The sequence below is a fragment of the Tachypleus tridentatus genome, chromosome 9 (assembly GCF_004210375.1).
Source record: "Tachypleus tridentatus isolate NWPU-2018 chromosome 9, ASM421037v1, whole genome shotgun sequence".
Classification (NCBI taxonomy): Eukaryota; Metazoa; Arthropoda; class Merostomata; order Xiphosura; family Limulidae; genus Tachypleus; species Tachypleus tridentatus.
Window position 1 is genome coordinate 26471872 of NC_134833.1, and position 23168 is coordinate 26495039.

The 23168-nt window shown below is 29.6% G+C and overlaps 1 protein-coding gene across 2 annotated transcripts in view; it reads right to left on the reverse strand.

Moving 5' to 3' along the window:
• LOC143224902 (VPS35 endosomal protein-sorting factor-like) overlaps positions 1-23168 on the reverse strand; it is a 52191-nt gene that overhangs the window by 23607 nt on the left and 5416 nt on the right. Inside the window, exons 4-14 of one of the 2 annotated variants that reach the window (XM_076453360.1) lie at positions 22213-22351; positions 17725-17798; positions 15659-15787; positions 14281-14365; positions 12497-12574; positions 10199-10343; positions 8841-8934; positions 8108-8185; positions 4305-4468; positions 2080-2191; positions 999-1115 (exon numbers count right to left, since the gene is read on the reverse strand). In XM_076453360.1, the coding sequence (XP_076309475.1) occupies positions 999-1115; positions 2080-2191; positions 4305-4468; positions 8108-8185; positions 8841-8934; positions 10199-10343; positions 12497-12574; positions 14281-14365; positions 15659-15787; positions 17725-17798; positions 22213-22351 (1215 nt within the window). Of the gene's footprint in view, positions 1-998; positions 1116-2079; positions 2192-4304; positions 4475-8107; positions 8186-8840; positions 8935-10198; positions 10344-12496; positions 12575-14280; positions 14366-15658; positions 15788-17724; positions 17799-22212; positions 22352-23168 lie in introns of both variants that reach the window. The other variant, XM_076453359.1, reaches the window with a different exon arrangement.

Genomic DNA, 23168 nt, shown 5'->3' on the forward strand with positions numbered 1-23168 from the left:
ACATAACTTGTCACTTTGTACAAAAACCTACAACTGCTACACACGTATAAGTTTATAGAAACTAGAAATTTTAAGTAAACATACTGGTTTATCAATATCCACAAGACATATTATTCAATATTTTAGTTCAACAGCCAAAATAACTGTGTAATAAAAACAATTATTGTTAAAATAAAAAACAAAACATAAATGGTACACATAAAACATACTTTTAAAATACTTTATAATTCAAAAAATTCTTATTTAGAACACACACAATAAGATTAAATTGTCAATTTTTACAGAAGTAAAAAATATCCCTTCAATAAACAGTGTAAAATAAAATGCTTGTCTTTTTTACTTGACTGATTTAAAATAGTTAATCAACACATAAAAGGTAAGTTTCATGGAAAACTAAACGAACTCTACAAAAAGAAAAAAAAAACAAATATTTGTCAAACTCACAGCAAAATACAATAGTAAAATAAACTATGTTACAAAAAATAAGACCAAAGTTATGTATCACATTTATTTTTTACAATAAAAATGTAAAACTTAAGCTCCAAATTTGTAAAATTCAACATTTTGAAAAAAATCAAAATATATATACTTTTTTTACCTTTTCATTGTTTTTATATTTGTTGTAATAAAAAGAAACTTTGAAAAAAATCTCTACCCCCCCATTATTTTAAAATGTATTTCTGAGGTACCAGGAACGATGGCTAAATGTATTTCTGAGGTACCAGGAATGATGGCTAAATGTATTTCTGAGGTACCAGGAACGATGGCTAAATGTATTTTCTGAGGTACCAGGAACAATGGCTAAATGTATTTTCCGAGGTACCAGGAACGATGGCTAAATGTATTTTCCGAGGTACCAGGAATGATGGCTAAATGTATTTTCTGAGGTACCAGGAATGATGGCTAAATGTATTTCTGAGGTACCGGGAATGATGGCTAAATGTATTTTTAATCTTCTCCTCAAATACAAAGAAAAAAATAGCTTTTGTACAACTTACAGCTGGATTTTTAAGTTTAGTTACAACTTTCCACACTTCATTTAGCATCTGCAGACGTTGATCGTCTGGTGGGTCAGCAACTACAAGGCACAGGCCAAGAGTACGATACAAGAGATGCTACCAGAAAAGAACATTTCATAATGCATTAATATTCAATATAATCATAATTAGATATAAAATATATAAAATTTTGTGAGTCTCTCTGCCTGTTTATTAGAAAATTAGGTGATGAAATTCTAGTTTTTTTCTTCCTACACACTTAAGTTCTTAATGTAGCAATGTGGTTTGTATCCACTGTGTGAAAAATTTTTAGTTTTATCAAGATTAGATATTTTATAGTGATAAAAGACACTAAATCTATCACTAAAAACAGGTTTCTATTAACAAATTAAATCTCACAATTATAAATATTAAGGATGTAATAACCAGGTTAGATTCAACATATCACCTCTCTGGATCCTTTTTGATGTCTGTAGGCTTTCCAGAAACATTACTAACAAAACAATTCTCTTATTAGTATATTCATGGATACAAAGACTATGAATTTGATGCCCTTTGAAAAGATTGCCTCTTACTAACAAATTGAACTTTCAATAATTATTCCTACAGAAAAAAAACTGTTATTTATTATTATTTTATTTTTCAAAGTATATCTCAGCTATTTTGAAAGTTAAGAAGACCAAAGAAAAAAATTCTCTACAAATCTGGGGAATGATTAGCTAAGACTAGAAAGCTCCATCCAATTAGATTTCAGTTATTTCCTTTAAGCTCCTATAATATTTACTTCTATTATTATAGAATTATATTACTCAAAGTTTTTGCTCTTTAAAGATAAAAATATTTTTATAAATGTAAAGGAGAATGAGATTCAATTAGTTTTAACAGCACTAACTTGGAATCAAAATAATAAGCATAATAATATTAAGTTTCATAAAAAACTTACCTTTTTCTTCTCATAATCAAGTGCTTATTAATGATAATGATAACAAATGCAATTTAATTTCCTGAATTTATTTTTGTCTGGACTAATTCGACCAATATATTCAAAGCAAATTTAAAACTTAAAAAGAAATCAACTTACTTTTGGAAATCCAGCTTCATCACATTCTTTCATCATTTCTACAAAATCTAGAGCTCTCTTAGCAATGAATTCTGGTTTGAAAGCAGTCATGATAGAGTTGAGAAGGAGGGCACTTCAAATATAAGAAACTGATTTGTAATTTCCTATTTTGTAGCTTGGTGCACTTATTATAGTTAATTCAAAAGAACAATATGATTGTAAAGAAAACAAAAACATTTTAAAGGAAATATACTATTTACATTTCTTTTGTTATTAGAAGATAACAAAAGAACCTACCTTCAAAAAGGAAGCTTAAAACTACAAACATAATAAAATAAAATTATGGACATATGTTTTTATTCTCCACATGACAGAATCTATCAGACTTTGTTTTTTATTAATAAAAACAAAAATTTGATCAAGTTGACCATTTTACCAGAACTAAAAATAAGTCCAGTAAAACTGTTTCTAAGAACAGAAACAAAATAAATCTTTCAAAGTGCTATCTTCTTTGATAGCTTTGTCAAATTGAATCTTTCTGGAATAAAAAAATGTGAAGATGAAATGTAAGTTTACAAAGAATTAACATTTCTGAACATTAATTAATCTAAACAAAACTATTTTGTGATGATGAGAAACCCACTTGAAGTAAAAAATGTATCTCAGGGCAGATGGTATGGGCACTAACACTTTTACAAATAAAGCAGAGAACAACATTTCGACGTTCTTAGGTCATCTTTAGGTAACCTGAAGATAACAGGTTGAAATATTGTTCTCTGCTTTACTAGTAAAAGTGTTAGTGCCCATACCATCTGCCCTGAGATACATTTAAATAAAAGTATGTCACTCGTAAACAGACATTTATTATGAAAAATAGACACAGTTAGACAAGTCCCTCTGAAAAAAGTTTGAGTAAAATTCTTTTGAACAGAAAATGTAGTGAGAAAATAAAAAGGTTTTAGTAGAGTGAATTTTCTACAGATGGAGAAATATGGCCATTTTAATTTTTTGAAACCTAAATAGGTTTAAGCCACTTTCTGAAACTTAAACAGTGTTTTGTCCAAGTTGAACTTTATCTGTAGTTATTACAGAAGATGATTCATGCTGCATTCTCTCAGAAAGCTGAAAACAGGATAGGGAAGGCTGTACTATGTTATCTATAACATGGTCTAGGCTTCTCTCATTCTGGAAACATAAAGAAACAATTTTGTTCTGATCTGATTGGACTTTTAACTACAAAGGATAGTAGTACTTTTTTAAAGGTTAAAAAGAATGGTTAAACAAGATTGTTTCTCTTTCACAAACATCTATTAACTTTCACAAACATCTATTAAATACAATAACTTAATGAAACATGTATACTTATTGAGTACTTACACGTTGTTCTATAGCTTCCTCTCACATTAAACTGCTATGGTTCATAACAAACATTTAAAAAACCCTCACTTGTCAAAACATGTATCTCCTCAAAAAATGTATATTGTAATAATGTCACTTCCACTGACATCATGTAGCATCTAATTGGAAACCCACAAGTCTCTTGTTCACTTTGATGTCAAAATTAGGAATCATCAATGGAAGCAAAAGGAAAAAAAAATGAATTATAAAACTAAGTACTTTAGCACAAATTGTATCATAAAATGTATTTACTTTCCATTTACCATCACCCTAGAATACATACAATAAATAAAAGGAAAAAGGAATAAAACAGAAAGAACAAGACAAAGAATAAGCTGAAAACAAAGCTTAAAAATAAACATACAGTGGTAGTTTAAAATATATAAGTAAAAACGGCTGGTACGGGTAGAGAAAAACTCTATGTAGAGGACTGAACATTTCGACCTTCTTCGATCATTGTTTTTACATATATATTTTTCTCTCCAAGTGGGTTTTCTTGTTGTCACAGGCTACAGTGGTAATTGTTTTAACACATTTGGAAATAATAAAAAGTCAAGACAAAGAATAAGCTTAGAACAAAGAAGATCACTGCTTGAAAATAAACCTACAGTGGTAGTTGTTTAAACACCTTTGCAAAGAAGAATAAAAATTAAAAATAAATCCTTCTTCTACAAAGATTTTACAACTGGAAATACTAAACATTGGGTGCTGTGAAACAGAACCAGAACAAAACAGACTTAACATATTTTACCTAACTAAGAAAATCTATGAGTTCCATATAACATTTCAATTAGAACAAAGCCTCATTATAATATTCTACTTAATACTAGTTTTCTCGCAAATCTAACCTGTTGCACTGAGATCGACATTTTAGAAGCACTTCTTTTAAGACTGATTCTGAGGCTCTGTAGGCTACACAATGAAGTATCCAATCAAGTGCTGGAGAGTACAGGGTTAAGTAAGTTGGAAAGTCAATCTTCTGTTCCACCAAGGTCCTCTGGACAACAGGACTCTGAAGCTTAAAAAAATGAGAAAACTGTAAATTGAACTCTCTCTTAAACACTGACTCAATCTACCTAGTAACCTTGAACACAAATACAGACAACTGAACTTGAATTGCTAATGTCCTTACTTAGATGACAAGAAAAAGTCACTTTGACAAATCAACTTAATATCATGGAATGTCTTTTGATAACCAACCAGCCAGATGTATTTTTTATGAAATGATAAGAAGGTGCAAACGATTATGGTGACAAAAACAAAATATTCATTTAAAGCAAACTAATCAACTGGACATTGGGGTTTAAATATCAGTAAGCAATCTTAAAATACTTTTCTTTCAATCAGTATCATGTGTTAACCAGTTCCACACAAAGCTAAAATAACACTAAATCAAAAACTGAATTTTATTTGATGATTAAATATATACTAATTTTTTTGCACAAAAGGATGTGAAACTGAAAAATTATCTAATTTGGTTAAAGAACTTACTCAAGTGTAATCTATACAGACTGTTCCTATAAAGCTGCAGAGTGCTGCATTTAACAAACATGTGTGCAGGGCCAGATTATTTATGAGGCACAAAAGGCCTAGGGCCTACAAAGTTCCAAACCAGAATTTTGTAATTTATGTATCTATAATTTATCTAACTTTAGCTTTAACTTATACAGCTGGTGCAGCCTACGAACATATCATCATCTTGATCCATTACTACATGTATGTATATGTATATGTGAATAAATAAATACATTTACAGCATAACCCAACCAAGTCAATACTAGAACATCCACTAAACGTAAATCACCAACAGCCTTTAGACTGATGACAAAAAATGTCACACCAATACTTTCTCAAAATAGCAAGTACTACTTTTTGTGAAATACGAAACTGAATACAAAGACAACTTTGACTGCCCTCATTATTATTAGACAACCATACGCTACATTACATTGTATTATCAGATAACCATACGCTACATTACATTATATTATCAGATAACCATACGCTACATTACATTATATTATCAGATAACCATACATTACATTACATTATATTATCAGATAACCATACATTACATTACATTATCAGATAACCATACATTACATTACATTATATTATCAGATAGCCATACATTACATTACATTATATTATCAGATAGCCATACATTACATTACATTATATTATCAGATAAGCATACATTACATTATATTATCAGATAACCATACATTACATTATATTATCAGATAACCATACATTACATTATATTATCAGATAACCATACATTACATTATATTATCAGATAGTCATACATTACATTACATTATATTATCAGATAACCATACATTACATTACATTATCAGATAACCATACATTACATTACATTATCAGATAACCATACATTACATTATATTATCAGATAACCATACATTACATTATATTATCAGATAACCATACATTACATTACATTATCAGATAACCATACATTACATTATATTATCAGATAACCATACATTACATTATATTATCAGATAACCATACATTACATTATATTATCAGATAACCATACATTACATTATATTATCAGATAACCATACATTACCTTCTCTACACCAGTTAAGAAAAATAAGAAAAAAAGCCAATGTAGTAATGATTTCAGTTATAAAGTTTTCTTACATGTCTTGGCAACACTACTGACAAATATCTGCAGAATTATTCTGCACTTTTTCTATTACATATATTCTTGATATGAAACATAAAATCAAGGGTGATCTTGTATGTTAGCAAAGTTCGTTCTAATTCTTTAGTGACAAACAACAATACAAATACATTATGATCAGACCTTAAACAGTAAGGATTTTAACAAAGATTGAGATGACTTTGAGATACTCTATAACAAAACTGAAAAAAAAAGAGTTAGGCTGTATAAAAATGTATCTCAGAACGGCTTGTATGGGTATTAATACTTTTACTAATAAAGCAGTAAAGCAGAGAACAACATTTCGACCTTCCTAGGTCATCTTGTTGTTCTCTCCTTATCAATAAAAGTGTTAATACCCATACCAGCCGTTCCGAGATACATTTTTACTTCAAGTGGGTTTCTTGTCATCAAGAACAAGCTGCACAGGTTCTCCTTATCTGAATAAACAAATATAATGATATCATATCTTATGGAATTATTTCTTTAAATAGATTCATACATTTTAATGGTAACAATAAAGCTTCACCAAAACAGTACAATTATTCTGTGCTCAACAGCATCAAGCAGTGAACACAGTTGTAGTAATGAGTAATACCGAATCACTTGACACTAGAATAAATACAGCATCAAGCAGTGAACACAGTTGTAGTAATGAGTAATACCGAATCACTTGACACTAGAATAAATACAGCATCAAGCAGTGAACACAGTTGTAGTAATGAGTAATACCGAATCACTTGACACTAGAATAAATACAGCATCAAGCAGTGAGCACAGTTGTAGTAATGAGTAATACCAAATCACTTGACACTAGAATAAATACAGCATCAAGCAGTGAACACAGTTGTGGTAATGAGTAATACCGAATCACTTGACACTAGAATAAATATTAGAATTCATAACAGTAGATAATTTCCAAAATTTGATACATTTCAAATCAGATCACTAATTAACTTTACTTTTAAACATTAAAAATACTGTAATGCCCTATCTATCTATGTCACATATTGGATACTTTGTGTTAAGAAGAACCAAACATACAGCTGTCTGATTAAAATGACAGGATGTAGTATATGAAAGCCTAGGTGTAATGGTTTATTGCAGGAGAACTGAGAAAATGAAACAAGAGAGGAAGTTGACATGAAATATAAACACTTTATTTTCAAAGAAATTCACAAAAAAAAAAAGTGACAACATGGGATGATCACCTGGTGGGAGAAAATTTGGTTGTGGGGAGTGGAACAGAACACACTGACTTAAGATTAAAGTATTAACTAAAATATATGAAAGAAGACACATTTATTAAAATATGGAACTAAACAGTTCTTGAAAGAGAACTGAAAACTAATGGTGGTGATTAATTAGAGGAATATAACATACACATAACTGACAGGATGAATAAAGAAATCATAAAGCAAATTTCGAAGTGAGCCCAACTCTTCCAAAACAAAAATAATTCTGATTGAGAACACCAATACTGCTCTCATAATCCACATTCTCTTTGTAGCCAACCAATCACAACCTTGGATCACAAATATCTAGAAACATCCCTGCTATATATGAAGCTCTAAATTAGTTCCATACCCACAAGACAATAAATCTTCCTATACAACATAATACCTAGGACTTAATTAGTAAGCAATCTTCATTATATTAACTAAGTGTTAAATGAGAACTACTGACAAAATCTTAAGGGAAAGTAGCTCCATGTACTACAAGATAACTGTCTTATAAGACAGTGGACAGCTTCCTTGACCTAATCCTTCTAGAGAATGTGACACCTAGGACTGAATTATCACAACCTTGACCAGTTACCACATGTAACTTACAAGTTATAGACAAAATATTTATCAATTTTATAAATATTAAATATGTATTATAGGAGAATATATGTTGTATCTGTACACCACAAATATACAGTTTTATTATCTAATTTAAATTATTTTTAGGTACCTGATTATAACTTGACAAAAAATCCCATAAGTTTTCCAGAACATGCTCCTGAACTTCTGGTGCTACTGACATTCCAACCTGAAATATAAAGTGTCCATTTTTCTTAAACACTTATAAAAGCAACAATAATATGAGTTATATTGTTTTCTTTAACTAATAAGGTAAACGTAAAATATGGGAAACATTTGAATTTCATGAAATGATGTTTACCCTTTATACATGCAAATTAAGCAAAAGACAGATCATGAATGAAACTTGCTTTTAGCATTAAACATATTTCTGTTACAAATATTACAATGCAGATGATATAAACAGGAAAAAAAACTAACATCATTTAACATAAAATTTCTACAATGATTAAATCACAGAAAAAAATCACAATATTAAAAAAAGTAGAGACAAACATATCTTACAACTAATAAACTCATTTTGGATAATAAAAACACCAGTTTTATAAATATATGATATTAAATGAGGAATGTTATAAGCAAAAATCTGTATCAAAAATTTAATTATTTCTGAAATAACAACAAATATATTTTTGTCAGTCACATCACACTCTTTAATAGCTAATTCACCAGAAAACAAAATACTGTGTTATTATATGTACACATTTGCAGAAATAAATGCTCATAATTTACTCATAGTACTTGGTTTTTGATTACACAACATATAAGTAAAGTTTATTTTCTATGTAATAAAATAATAGAAAAATAAAATAAATCAAACTCACTCTACATAGATAGCAACGAGCAAAAGCTGCCACCAGTGGGTCACCTATTCCTCTGATCATTTTTGTCAGGCGCATTAAAGCACGAGAATATTCACTAGATGTAAAAACAAGAAAATATTATACTTCAATACTATTAAAATAATTCTGTCTATGCTTTAGTGTGTGACTAAATTTACTTTGTTTTTATGATATTTTAACAGAATACTGTTTTTTATTTAAAATACACAGATATTTCATCAGATATTCTAATGTTCATAAGAAACTAAAGCAAAAGGAAGATCTAAAATAATTAATTAAAAAAATAATTAATAAAGCAAACCTGTCTGGTTTGGTTTGTTTTGAATTTTGCACAAAGTTATATGAGGGCTATCTGCACTAGCTGTTCCTAATTTAGCAGTGTAAAACTAGAGGGAAGACAGCTAATCATCACCACCCACTGCCAACTCTTGAGCTACTATTTTACCAATGAATAGTGGGATTGACCATCACATTATAATGCCCCCACAGCTGAAAGAGCAAGCATGTTTGGTGTGATGGGGATTCAAATCAGCAACCCTCAGATTACAAGTCAAGTGCCTTAACCACTTGGCCATGTCAGGCCAAACCTGTCTGGATATAAAATAGTATCATCCAATTTTTTAAATAAAAGCATAGTTTTAATCCTTTTACCAAAAATCCCACATGATTATTTAGATCAGTACATTAAAAACAGTCATATTGTTTATTAACATTTTGAGATTTACCATTAATTACTTTACATAAAACAACAACAACAAAACCATCTGGTTATTAAACCAATCACACAAAATATTTTCTATTCACATCTTCCACATTTAAAGATTTTGTTGCAAATAAGTATTCTTTTTTAATTTCATTAATTATTAATTTTTTGTTTTTTTTTCATCTACACCTGCTGTGTGAAAAATAAAAAAAACATGAATGTTTTAACACATCATAATGTCTCACTTGTTAAATACATCCTTACTGTACATCATATTACCCTTTTCTCCCTCAGGTTTTCAAATTTACATTTTGTTTCACAAGTTGTGACCAGGTTTTTAATTTTGCCACTCCTTCACTTTAAGTAATTAAAACAAATGCATTCATTTGCTACAGTACTAAAAACACCCTCACTGAAAAAACCCTCAAAAACCACCTTGAGAAAATTAGAAATAAATAATTATAAATAGTACACTTGATTTCCAAAATATTTATATTTTATTTTAATACTTAATGGTTAAAGATTTCCATACTGTCACAGATAAAATGTTATCACCATACGGGAAATATAAACACAAGTTGTATAGTTTTAAAAAACATGTTAAATGTTGGTGTACTGTAACAATACAAATACACACCCATGAGTCAAAAAGCTGTAAGACTTCAAGATAGCTGTTTCAACATAGAACCTTGGGATAAGTTCCCGAATAGAGGCAATTTTGAAAAACCAATTTCGACAAGTTTCTTTAGCAGACTCTGGGACCTGATCTGGAGTGAAGTTTTCTAAAAAAATAATAATAATTATTCAACAAAACTTCACTTCATAATTATTAATTAAATTTTGTAAATAAATTTACTCACTGAACATAATAATTAAAAAGAAACTTCTTTATTTCTTTAATATTATTTGCTCATTATTTAATAAAACTATACATTATACACATTTTAAATATATTCTAAAAACAATGATTAAAATGAAACAAAAACTTTAGTAAACCCAGCACAAGGAAATTTTTTTTAATTTTCTGGTCAATTATACTATAATGGAACTCTTGCTCATATGATATTAGAAAAACTTTATTATGCGATGTGCAATCTACATCTTTGCAAAATTTTTATCCTGTGTCCATGCAGATTTGCAACAGAGGTCAAGATTCTTCTGTTTCATCTCTGTTTACCATTATAGGAAAATTTTTCTCCATTCTCAGAGTGCTGATATGACGTCACAAATACGTCACAAGCAGATTTAATGCCCTGGTGCCATCTATATAAATATAATAGTACTGTCTATTGTACGTCCACATAAATACTTGGAAGGTTGTGGATGAATTTTTGTCAAAACTGGTATGGAGATTCATTAGGTTCATGGGAAAAAAACTGAAATTCTCAATTTTTACATTTTGCAGTTTGTTTATGAGTGTTTTTGTGGATTTTTTTTCAACCCTGTTGATGGATCTTCACTAAATTTGGCATGAAAGTTTGTTGGGTCCATGAGAAGATACATGCAAATTTATGGTTTAACATTTTGTTTTGATGTTTTTATGGGCGTTTTCTTGTTTTTTTTTGTAATTATATATAAAGGAAACAACTTCCCATGTCCTCAGATAACCTTTCATTAATCATAAATTTATATAACTTCCATCCTGGGTACGGGAACCCCAGCTGGTGATCATAATTTTTCAAATTTGCAAAGCTGAAAGATCCCAGTCTTCCACTATCTTCTGCAACATCAGATTGCTTTTAGGTTAGCAGTACCATTTAATAACAAGAGCTCCTTACTGTAGAGGCAAAGTACTGATAGATTTTCAATGTATTTTATTTCATTAAAATAATATGTGACAGAATCCTGACAAAATGTTTCAGTGTGTCTTGGCTCTAGAACTTTCTTTTAAAACTAATTAAAATTAAATATTTTACTTTAATTTCATGAAGTAATTTTAAATAAAGAGTTGCAATGTTAAGATGCAAGATGTTTGACCTACTCTAATGTGCAAAGTCTGGTTTTAATTGGAACTTTTAGGGGTATGTAGTAAAGGTCTGGTAGTAAAGGAGACAAGTACTAATCTACATTCTGAGCTAATAATTTACTACATGGTTCTTACTCTGGTGACTTGCTGGTGACATTCAGTCCCAGTGACAGTCATAAAAATTATACATAAAAAGAAATTAATACAAATATGGGAAAAACAATAAGAAATCAATTTGTGATTTAGAAGAACAAAATCTTTGCAAGTAATTATATGTATATACATAACCAATATAACAAGCACATAATGCTACTACAAAGCACCATAGTTTTACTTTGAGAAATACTGTATACATGTACTGTTCCTACAAACACTTAAATATGCTTGTAATGATGCTTTATTAAAGGTTACATCATTCTGTTATTAAAGTACTATTCATATGGCAATATTTGTTGTGGATACTAACATTACTTTATGTAAATTTATTGGGTTACTTAAAAATGTAAAAGTAATATACTTCTGATCTGCTTACTCAACTTTTTTTCCAACTTAAAAATAGTTGAAGATTCTGATTCTGATTTACTAGAAGTAACAGGTTCTGTAAATCTTTTTATCCCCTTCTTCACTCAGGAAGGTACATTCACAATAACTACGTAAAGTAACCGTTACCATGATCTAGTAATATCCCCTTTCACTCAAGAAAATACATTCACATTCTGTTATTGTGAAGCTATAGAATACTTACAAGAGCAGTTTGCACAAATTCAAATGGTGGTGGAATCTGTTGGTTATAAACACACTGATTTAAAAGAAAAATCAATTTTTTGTAAAGTTCTTCAAAATCTGTACAAATGCAATGCAGTTTATGTGTTTATATATGCACACATTTCTACACTGCATAATCAATAAAAGGTACAAGAATTATTTTTTTCATTATGGTATTAAATTTAAATGTGTAAAGAGCATTACCTGGCAAGGGTACAGGGTACTTGCTACCTGGTTTGTGATATTCAGCCTTCGAGTGAATTCTTTGGTACACTAATGATCCTGTAGGTTTAGAGCATATTCAGAATACTTAGTGACAGGAAAAACTATGCAAGCCATCGTAAAATAGAAAACCATTTGAAGTAAAGAAAATCGATTAGCACATTATAAAATTTAATCTTCTCCCTAAAAATATTGTTTGTATGAAACTGAATTTTAACTCTCATAAAAGTGTCAAATATTACAAGATTATATCAAAACCTTTTCAGGGACTGAAACTGGACTGTATACACAATGCTGTAAGGTCCCAACACTTCTTCATATAATATTCTGTTAAGTAATATATATATGGAATTTATATGTAATTTTCACAAACAAAAACAGACAGACAGATATTTATAAATTATATCTTCTCATACAGTTTGTCATAAACGTTTCTCAAATTTGAGGTAAAAAAACCATTCATGTATACTTATTAATTGCAAGCTCCCCACTAAACATTATACAGTTCTGTGTACACCACCTTCATCTATGAAACTCAAAATACAAAAAGTGTAATTACAAAACTCTTGGATGTTGTATTGTTTTTTTAGCAATCTTCACTTTTTAACTGCCATCAGAGATTTTAAAAAGAGATAGAGGTGTTAAGTTGGTTTAATACTTTTCATAATTTAAGACTGATTAATCCTAGTTATAAAGATGTAGATGTCTGTACTTTAACGATGATACTAAGGAAATCTACAATAACAAAAGTTTCCATTTTTCTCCCAAGGAGAACTTCTAAGACAAATCTTTTATGAATTATTACTGAAGTATCTTGGAGTGGCAAGTGAATCACAAACATTTTAATAAAACTTTACAATCACATAAAAATTTTTTTGTCAGATCTTTCATTAACCTACACTAGGGTTATCTGTTTTAACTGTCCCTACTTTTGAACTGATTAGGCTAGAGAAAAGGCAGCTATTAAACACTGCCCACCACCAAATCTTTGAGTATTCTTGTCAGACCAAATCTAACCATCAATCTTATAACCTACCAACATCTAAATGCAGGGTTTAAGTTGTTGTTTTTTTTATTTAATGGGATGTAAACCTCATCTTCACAAACTGGCATGATTGTCACTGCATCTTACTTGACCCAGTATAGAAATAAAAAAAATAATACCTAAGAATATTTTGCACAATATGTTTCAACTTAACCAAAATATTTTCTCTCAGGTATTAATGAAAAGTAATTTGTCCTTACACAAAGAAAACACTTACTTTACCATAGTTAATAAACATAGTTCTCTGTGTATTTATGTTTAGTACAGTAGCGTAAGGTTAACAGAACAATTCCAAACTCTACTTGCTCTGTACAGATATTCATTTAAATAACCTAGTATCTATAACATTCTAGAAACTTCTTTATATACTTATACAAGAACTATTTCTACTTTTCATATCACTAAAAACATCATTCCTAACAATGAAATAGAACAAGAGAAAAACAAATGATACACATAAAACTTATTAGTAAAATTATGGTTCTCTATTATGGTCAAGTTCAATCTGTTTGTTTACATTAGTGATAATTAAAATACTGTTTTCTTTGTGAATGCTAAATCGTGTGGAACATAAAAACAAAACTAAAAAATAACCATATTGAATAGCAAAGAAAATTAAACTAAAAACAAAAAAAATAACAAGTAACTGATTTATATAACCCATCACAAACTTATTTCTCTTAATACAACATATGGAGAATGTCAGGAAAATAAAACTTACCGAAGTTATCTAATATATCTGTGACGAGAACAAATTTGCTAGGATAAAACTGAGTAACCGAGGTGTCCACAAGAAGTTTGGCACACTGCAAAACAAAAAACAAATTTAAATACCATCCCAATCAACCTTATGCTATATTTGTCCAAATGTTTCACAAAATATACAGACAGTAATAAGGAAGAAAACTACTAACTATTGTACAACAATTGCAAAAATATATAATTAAAACCATGACAAATTACATTCATGTTAACTTTGAGTACAGTAGTATGCATTTCTCAGCAATATACAATGTGTAATTACAGTATTCCATATCTATTTAACTTTATTAGCCATTAAGATTCCTACACATAACATAACACAATATCTCCACTCAAATTATTTATTACTTACATCTATCTTTACATAGTATATAATATCTGCATAACATTAAAAGATCTATTGAAACTCATCAGTTCCAACATAATGTATGGAAAACAAAGGAGCTATTTGATCCTTCAAAGGCAGTTTTACACCTAAATTTGAAAAAAAAAGTAAAAATTTCAACATATCCTATATTTTTCAGAAAATTATTAACTCCACTTTAAAGATCTGGTAAACTGTGATCTCCTATTACTGCCACTTGTAACTCGTTCCCAATTATCCTCTCCTATTACTGCCACTTGTAACTCGTTCCCAATTATCCTGTTATGAAAATCAAATATTTTAGCTGGAGCCAAGAGTTTTTTTTTTTTTTTAACCTCAAACTTCCAACCTCTTGTTTTCAGTATACACAAAGAAATATTTGATTTCCTAACCCTAACGATTCTCTATGTAATCTTGCAAACTTCTATAAGATAATTGCTTTTCTTTCTTTTTTAAAATTAGTATAAATTAACTGATCTTAATTTATCCCTATAAATTAATCCTTCTATCTGTGAAATAATCCAAGTAGCTCTTTTCTGAACCCTTCTGAAGAAGATAGAGAGACCAAAAGTTACACATTATTCCAAGTGAGGCCTAACTAATAATTTGTACAACACTATTTTGAATAATTCCCAATAATCAAAGCCAGTTAAACTTCAAATATTGTTAACATCATTAAATTGCACATAGCACAACATTTCCATAAGATCTACAAACCACAAAATGTTTAAAAGATTCAATTATTTCACACTTAGTTACAATGCAACCCTGGTTGAAAAAAAAACCTCTTAAATGTAATAAAACATTTTTTTTAAACTAATAGTCTGTTAAAATATTCTCAAACCATAACACTGAAAATCAGAGACAATTCTTTAAATTGTCTGTATACTAACTTAGAGGTTATTACAAAATAATGTAAAGATGATACAGTGTCTTGGTGTTTTATTTATCTCAATAAATAAATGTGGGTTACCTGGATAGCAATTTTGAGAGATCTAACTCTTTGGTCTTGATCCCAGGACTGTTTCAAAGCTTGGTTGAGTTCTTCAATCCGATGAACATATTCTTGCTGAGATAGGTTTAACATTTCTCTCACTGATCCCTAATGTTTCATTACAGATAATGGTAAAACAAAATATTTATTATGCAATATAGAATATCATGTAAATATTTTCATTTTAATCCAAATTATATACAACTTTCACACAATTAGAACAGTAAGTTCATTCACGATCTTCTGAAAGTACATAAGAGTTCATTGAAACACTGATAGTAAATATATGTCCTGTTCATAGCCTTTTGGTATAAAGTAGAAAAGCACAATAGAATTGAAGTTGTTGATATTAATGAAATAATACTTGTACTCTATAAATTGCAAACATGACCATATGTAACCTATAAAACCAAAGGTTACCAAAACTGTTCTGTTTTAAAAGTAACAAATATTTTTATTTTTTGCTTTTTAAGTTCATGTCATACCATGTGGTAGCCTACAGAATGCATAATTTTTTGTGATTGATGGCATGCATGCATTTTACTGATGTCATGACAGTAAAAATTGCAATGTTAAGCATCCTATATGTGGTGTTATTTTAGTATCTACTGAGTAACAGAAAACAAACGACTGTACAGTGGTGCCAGTGTTTAAAACATTTCTAGAGTTTTAAAACAAATGCATCACAACTTATTAAATATGAAAACATGAAATTTCTTTTGTCATTTCTTGCTAAAATCACATAAATAAAACACCTAAATACATTAAAGGCAATTTTTCAGATTGAAAGAACAAATGCCATGGTAATGCATCAACAAATAATTCAATGAATTTAACAGAAAAACCATTATGTGTAAGGTATTAATGTGGGTGTACCTAAAAATTTTAATACACTTGGGTAGTTCTAATCAACAAAGGGTATGCCTCAATTTCAGCCACCTATGATAATACACTAGGTAACTCTAGTCAAAAAAGGGTGTACCCATAATTCAGCAACATTTGATAATACCCTAGGTACCTCTAGTCAACAAAGGATGTACCCAGGATTCAGCAACATCTAATAATACCCTAGGTACTCTAGTCATCAAAGGATGTACCCAGGATTCAGCAATCTAATATTATGGGCAAATCCAGTCAAATGTCGTTGCAGCTGGGATTTAGATACCTTTAACAAATACCCTTGACAGATCCAATCAAATATGCACATACACAGGCATTAGCTACCTTGGGTAGCTCCAACAAACAGTGAACATTCTCCAGGACATAGTTAACTTTAATAAGGGGTTTGTTCCAGGATTCAATTACCTTTGATAATAACCAGGATACCTATGACCAACAGTGAATGTAGCCCAAGATTAATCTACCTTTAATAATACCCTGGATAGATCCAGTTGACAGTTTGTCCCAAGAAACAATTAACTTTCATTATACTGCAAGAATACATGGCACATTACAGAATGAACAGAAGATTATATAATATTATTCATGGAAAAGTTAATAGAAACAACTTACAATGTAAGCACTATCTTGAAAATGTTCAATAATGATCTAATATAACCTTTACATGAAAGATGTACTTTTAAAAACTGATACACAAATTTATCAAATATGTCCTTGTAACAATTTGTTTTACCTTCACTTTCAATGGTAAGATTTTCAAGATTATCAAATGTATATTAAATTAGCTTTAGCAGGGTTTCTATGAACAAGGTAACTTACCTATTAATAGAAAAGTAAATTAAGAAAATATTTCATTTATCAAAACTTTAACTTGAGTGTTCTTTTAATACCATAACTCTTGCAAGTAATTCAACTGTATACTTAAGATTAACAACCAGAATACCATAATAGTACAAATCAGCTGCAAAACTGAAACTCTCGTGGGTTTGTTGTTTTTTTCAACCTAGATACAAATTTCAAACAATCATAATTTGTACACACAACAGTTTCAGGTACAAGAAATCAAAGCTTTTATTTGAAACTATATTACTGTATATATTAAGAAAAGGAAGGAAGGAGCAGTTATAAGAATGATTAAAACTTGCCTCTTCAAAGTCATCAAGTTGTTCTAGTCGGGTCTTGACCTTATCTGTCATTGAACTCTGTGTTTTAACTACAACTAAAGTACAGAATGTGTAAGGAAACATGATAACGTATATTTTTATAACCAAAACAAAACATAATTACTTTAATAATAAGTAACAGTACAATAAATATTACATAAGATACTGACAGAAAAAGTTGAAATAGACACTGCAAAAATTCAAGTATGAAATTTTTAACCTATAAAGTAGTAAGTTTGGTCTGTTTTGCATTTTGTGAAAAGTTACTCCAGAGACATATGCACTAACCATTCCTAGTTAAGCAGTGACATACTAGAATGAAAACAACTAGTCATCACCAACCACCATCAACTTATGGACTATTCTTTTACTAATGGACATCACATCATAATCCTTCCACAGCTGAAAGAGCAGCATGCTTGGTAAAAAGGAGATTCAAACCCAAACCCATAAAGCGGCACAAAAAACCAACCTGCTTATACAAATTTCTAAGCTCCAATGAAGTCTGGTCTTGAATATAATGACTGTAAAACTAAATTTCATATTTTCAAGGAAACTAATTTTTCAGCAGAAGCCTAAACTAATTAGATAGTCAAACTTATTAGTTACCAAAACTAAGCCATCATCATGTTGTCTACTAAAACTGGTACTTTTACGAAATTGTTAACTCAACAAAATAAGTTTCCTACCAATTCAAAAAGATAAAAAATGATATTCACACTGGAATTAAATGTCAGATTTCCCCTTTTTAATGTAATTTTTTTATGCAGCACGTATAATGATTTTCTTTTACCCTCAAATTAAATTTAGCTTTATCCAAATTCTTCAATGAGAATTAACAAAAGAAAATATAATGATACATCAATCTGAGCCATGTAAAGTTCAAAACATGCTACTTATACAAATCAGGTTTTATTTCCTGTTTTGGACTGAAAAAAAGAAACCAAAAAACATATTCTTATTACACAGATATTCTAATGACTGTTTTATGTAACAAGATCTATATTTCACAATTCTTTAACCACTAAATGTGACCAATAAGTTATAGCACCATCCAATAAACATGTCCATTAGAGTAACTGTTAAATACTGTGGTGGAAAATTAAACAAAGTTGTGGTGATGATTAATGTATAATGCAAGTTTGAAAGCCATCGATCATCTACATAAATAAATGTTTCATCGAAATAGTGTGTGTGCAATTAAAAAGTATTATCACATTGTTAAAAATTGGCTCCTAGCTCAAATTTATTGAACCAAGAAATCAAAACAATGTTCTAAAACATGAATTAAAAATTTATTTCATAAAACAAGAAACTGACATATTTCAGGAACTCCTGTAATTTTAGTCTCAAAAGCAATAGGCTCTTGAAATTCACTTTCATTTTTTTTTAAATGAGAAATCCAGAGTTCTATATGCTTACAAAGTTCAATTAATAACTCATAAATATATATTCAAAATGGATATTTTATCTTGATACAGAAATATGCTGTTTGCATAGAAATTATAATCTCTCAACAATACAATTCTTGAGGTTTTGTTTCCTTCACTTTCTCAGATCTTATTAGTAGGAACCTTTAGAGCCATCTTTTCATAGCCTTAAAACATGTGATGTGAACAATCACCTATGAAGCTCTGATTTCAAATTATCTACAGGCTGTTAGATAGAGGAGATAAATTATTTCGATCAGTACGTATGGAACTGATGTAAAGAAGTAATTTATGGTCTTGTGAGAAAGTGACAAGACTTGGCTTCTACGGAGAAGATCAATGCAATCTTTCAGCTAATAAAACCACAGCAAAAATATATGTACCATGAATAAATGTTTAAAACAATGGGTAATAATTAACAAAGGTAAAATAGTCAACTGAACTTTTATTACAAAATCAGTTCAAATATTCTTTTCATAAAGTTTATCATCAGACCAAACATGGCCTTGCAGTTCTGGTTACAGGGTCACTCTCTGAAACCAGGTTATATGATAAAAAACAAAACATTGATGAAGATGAGAAAAAACAATCAAAAATTTTTGTCATAAATATGACTCAGTTTTCATCTGACTAAGTCTTTATTTTTTTCTACATAACACAATAACAAAAATACAGAACAAAATTTTCATTTACTTTGACATGTATCTTACGATGAGCTTTGACTGATAACTTACCACTGCATATTTCATGTCACTTTTGTGGATGAAACCATGGTAGTAAATGAATGATTGGCAAAGTAAAATGTATAAATGCCGTGTTCTTCTTAGTTATGTAATTAAAAATGTCCTGTTCAATCATACCAATGTGCTTAATTGGCTGTGTTCTTCTTAGTTATGTAATTAAAAATGTCCTGTTCAATCATACCAATGTGCTTAATTCGCTGTGTTCTTCTTAGTTATGTAATTAAAAATGTCCTGTTCAATCATACCAATGTGCTTAATTCGCTGTGTTCTTCTTAGTTATGTAATTAAAAATGTCCTGTTCAATCATACCAATGTGCTTAATTCATTGTGTTCTTCTTAGTTATGTAATTAAAATGTCCTGTTCAATCATACCAATGTGCTTAATTGGCTGTGTTCTTCTTAGTTATGTAATTAAAAATGTCCTGTTCAATCATACCAATGTGCTTAATTCGCTGTGTTCTTCTTAGTTATGTAATTAAAAATGTCCTGTTCAATCATACCAATGTGCTTAATTGGCTGTGTTCTTCTTAGTTATGTAATTAAAAATGTCCTGTTCAATCATACCAATGTGCTTAATTGGCTGTGTTCTTCTTAGTTATGTAATTTAAAATGTCCTGTTCAATCATACCAATGCTTGTGTGTTCTTCTTAGTTATGTAATTAAAAATGTCCTGTTCAATCATACCAATGTGCTTAATTGGCTGTGTTCTTCTTAGTTATGTAATTAAAAATGTCCTGTTCAGTCATACCAATGTGCTTAATTGGCTGTGTTCTTCTTAGTTATGTAATTAAAAATGTCCTGTTCAATCATACCAATGTGCTTAATTGGCTGTGTTCTTCTTAGTTATGTAATTAAAAATGTCCTGTTCAATCATACCAATGTGCTTAATTCGCTGTGTTCTTCTTAGTTATGTAATTAAAAATGTCCTGTTCAATCATACCAATGTGCTTAATTGGCTGTGTTCTTCTTAGTTATGTAATTAAAAATGTCCTGTTCAATCATACCAATGTGCTTAATTGGCTGTGTTCTTCTTAGTTATGTAATTAAAATGTCCTGTTCAATCATACCAATGTGCTTAATTGGCTGTGTTCTTCTTAGTTATGTAATTAAAAATGTCCTGTTCAATCATACCAATGTGCTTAACTGTGTTTTGTGGATTTTCTCTCACCCATTTATATTCTTGCATTAGGGTTGGATTCTGTGCGTGTGAAGGGCGGGAGAAACAAATGTTAACATTTTCTTAGCCAGAAAAATGTATTTCAGATAGGTTCTCACCTCTTCACACATAGGCCTGATTACAAAACTAATATTATGTAATTTAAAATACATTCTTTGTTCTTTATATGATACATGACAATCACAGAAAGATCATAAACAAAGCTTGAGTAAATGCTCCGTAGAAACCGATTCATATTCAAATTGTTTGACAACAATCAGAGATAATTTATTATATGGCAAAGAGGAAGGCATTATCAGAGTTATTATACAAGATATGTGTGTTTCTTATACCAAAGCCACATCAAGTTATCTGCCAAGTCCACCAAGGGGAATTGAACCCCTGATTTTAGAGTTGTATATTTAAAGACTTACCACTGTACCAGCAGGGGACTATAAGATATGTCACAAAATGTTCAATAAAAGTGGGAATGCATTTAATATTAAACTTGAGAGTGAATAGGGGTGGATGCTATCACATTTGAAAAAAAAAAAATCCCATTTTTTTTATTCTTCCATCTTCTTTGTTATTTGTCTTAAATAGTGGTTTTGGATGGTTTGAATTTTGCTGTTTAATATCAATGTTGAATAATATTGTATGGTCCACTCACAACTTTATGTAAGGTTTTAATTTTGATTAACAAAATTAATGACATTCTGATAGAAGCATTCTTCGTCTCCATACCACTCCCACATAAACCAAACTGGCTAAAGATGAGTCACAAACGTGGAGAAAAAATACTTGGTTGGAAAAACAACAACAATTAAACATCCACTTTGTCCCAATACAAATATTGCTAAAACTGCATAGGTCTATACATGGAAATTGAGTAACTAGTAACTAAACAACTTGGTTCAATTGTCAGGAATAACACAGAATATTTGGAACAATATACTACAATCATACATTAAAACAAGGTATATTGCTATGTTTACAGCAAATGTTTGTGAACCTTACAATATAATTGATTTTCCCATTTTTTTTCTAACAATGTGTTTGTTTATAATTGTTTATTTGCAACTGGTGTATGCACATCAACTGTGCATTTACATAATTATTCCCAGTATTACATTTATCTCACCTTTTTCACCCCCAGAGAGAAAACTGGTAGTAATAGAGAGTTTCTCTGAAGTAGTATACTTATTAAGAATAGCATTTCGTTTAGATGTCCAGGGCTCAAAGTTTTCTTCATGTTTGCTCTTTTTACTACTAAAAAATTCCTAAATAGTGAGAAAATAAAGCTGAGAGTTTAAAAAATATAATTTTTTAAAATATTAATCAAACAAATTTTTACCACTAAGGGTTGAAATGACAATACTTTTACATCACTGTAATTATTGGTCTACCACTAACTTGTTTGACAGCTACATTGTTCATTCTAATAGTATATTCTGATAAAGTATATTGTTCATGTTCTCAATATATTCTAATATCCATACTGTTCATGCAAGCATATATTCTGAGATGTACACTGTTTATGTTAACAGTGTAATCTGGTAACTATATTATTTACATTAATATCACTTCTGATACCTACATGAACAACAATTAAAGGTTAAAATATAAGCAAATGATACTAGAACTTTACTATTTTGCATCAAATATCAACTGAAGGCTTGTGATTAATATCAAGTGAATAACTTAGTGTTTTAAGACATTAAAACAACTGAAAAAAATTAACTTCATACAACACTTGTTTTAATTTAGCACTCAAGTCTAGTTAACACTTCGGATTACTGCATACACAAAACAATGATTATTGTAAACACACACATGGACATTTTTCTAATCAACTTAGTAAATACTGTCAACAAACTATTCATATACAGAGGCAACATATATCCATTTGTAGGGCTCATACTTAAATTTCTTTAGGAAGTCAGCCAGACCTTCAAAACGTACAGTTGTATATGCCTACAAGTAGTTTTTGGGACCAATCATACAGCTCATAGTAAAATGTATACTATAGTGAAAGTTATCTGCTCCATTCTTGGTTTCTCATAAGTTCTACTCCATTAAGAACTGTTTAGATTAAAT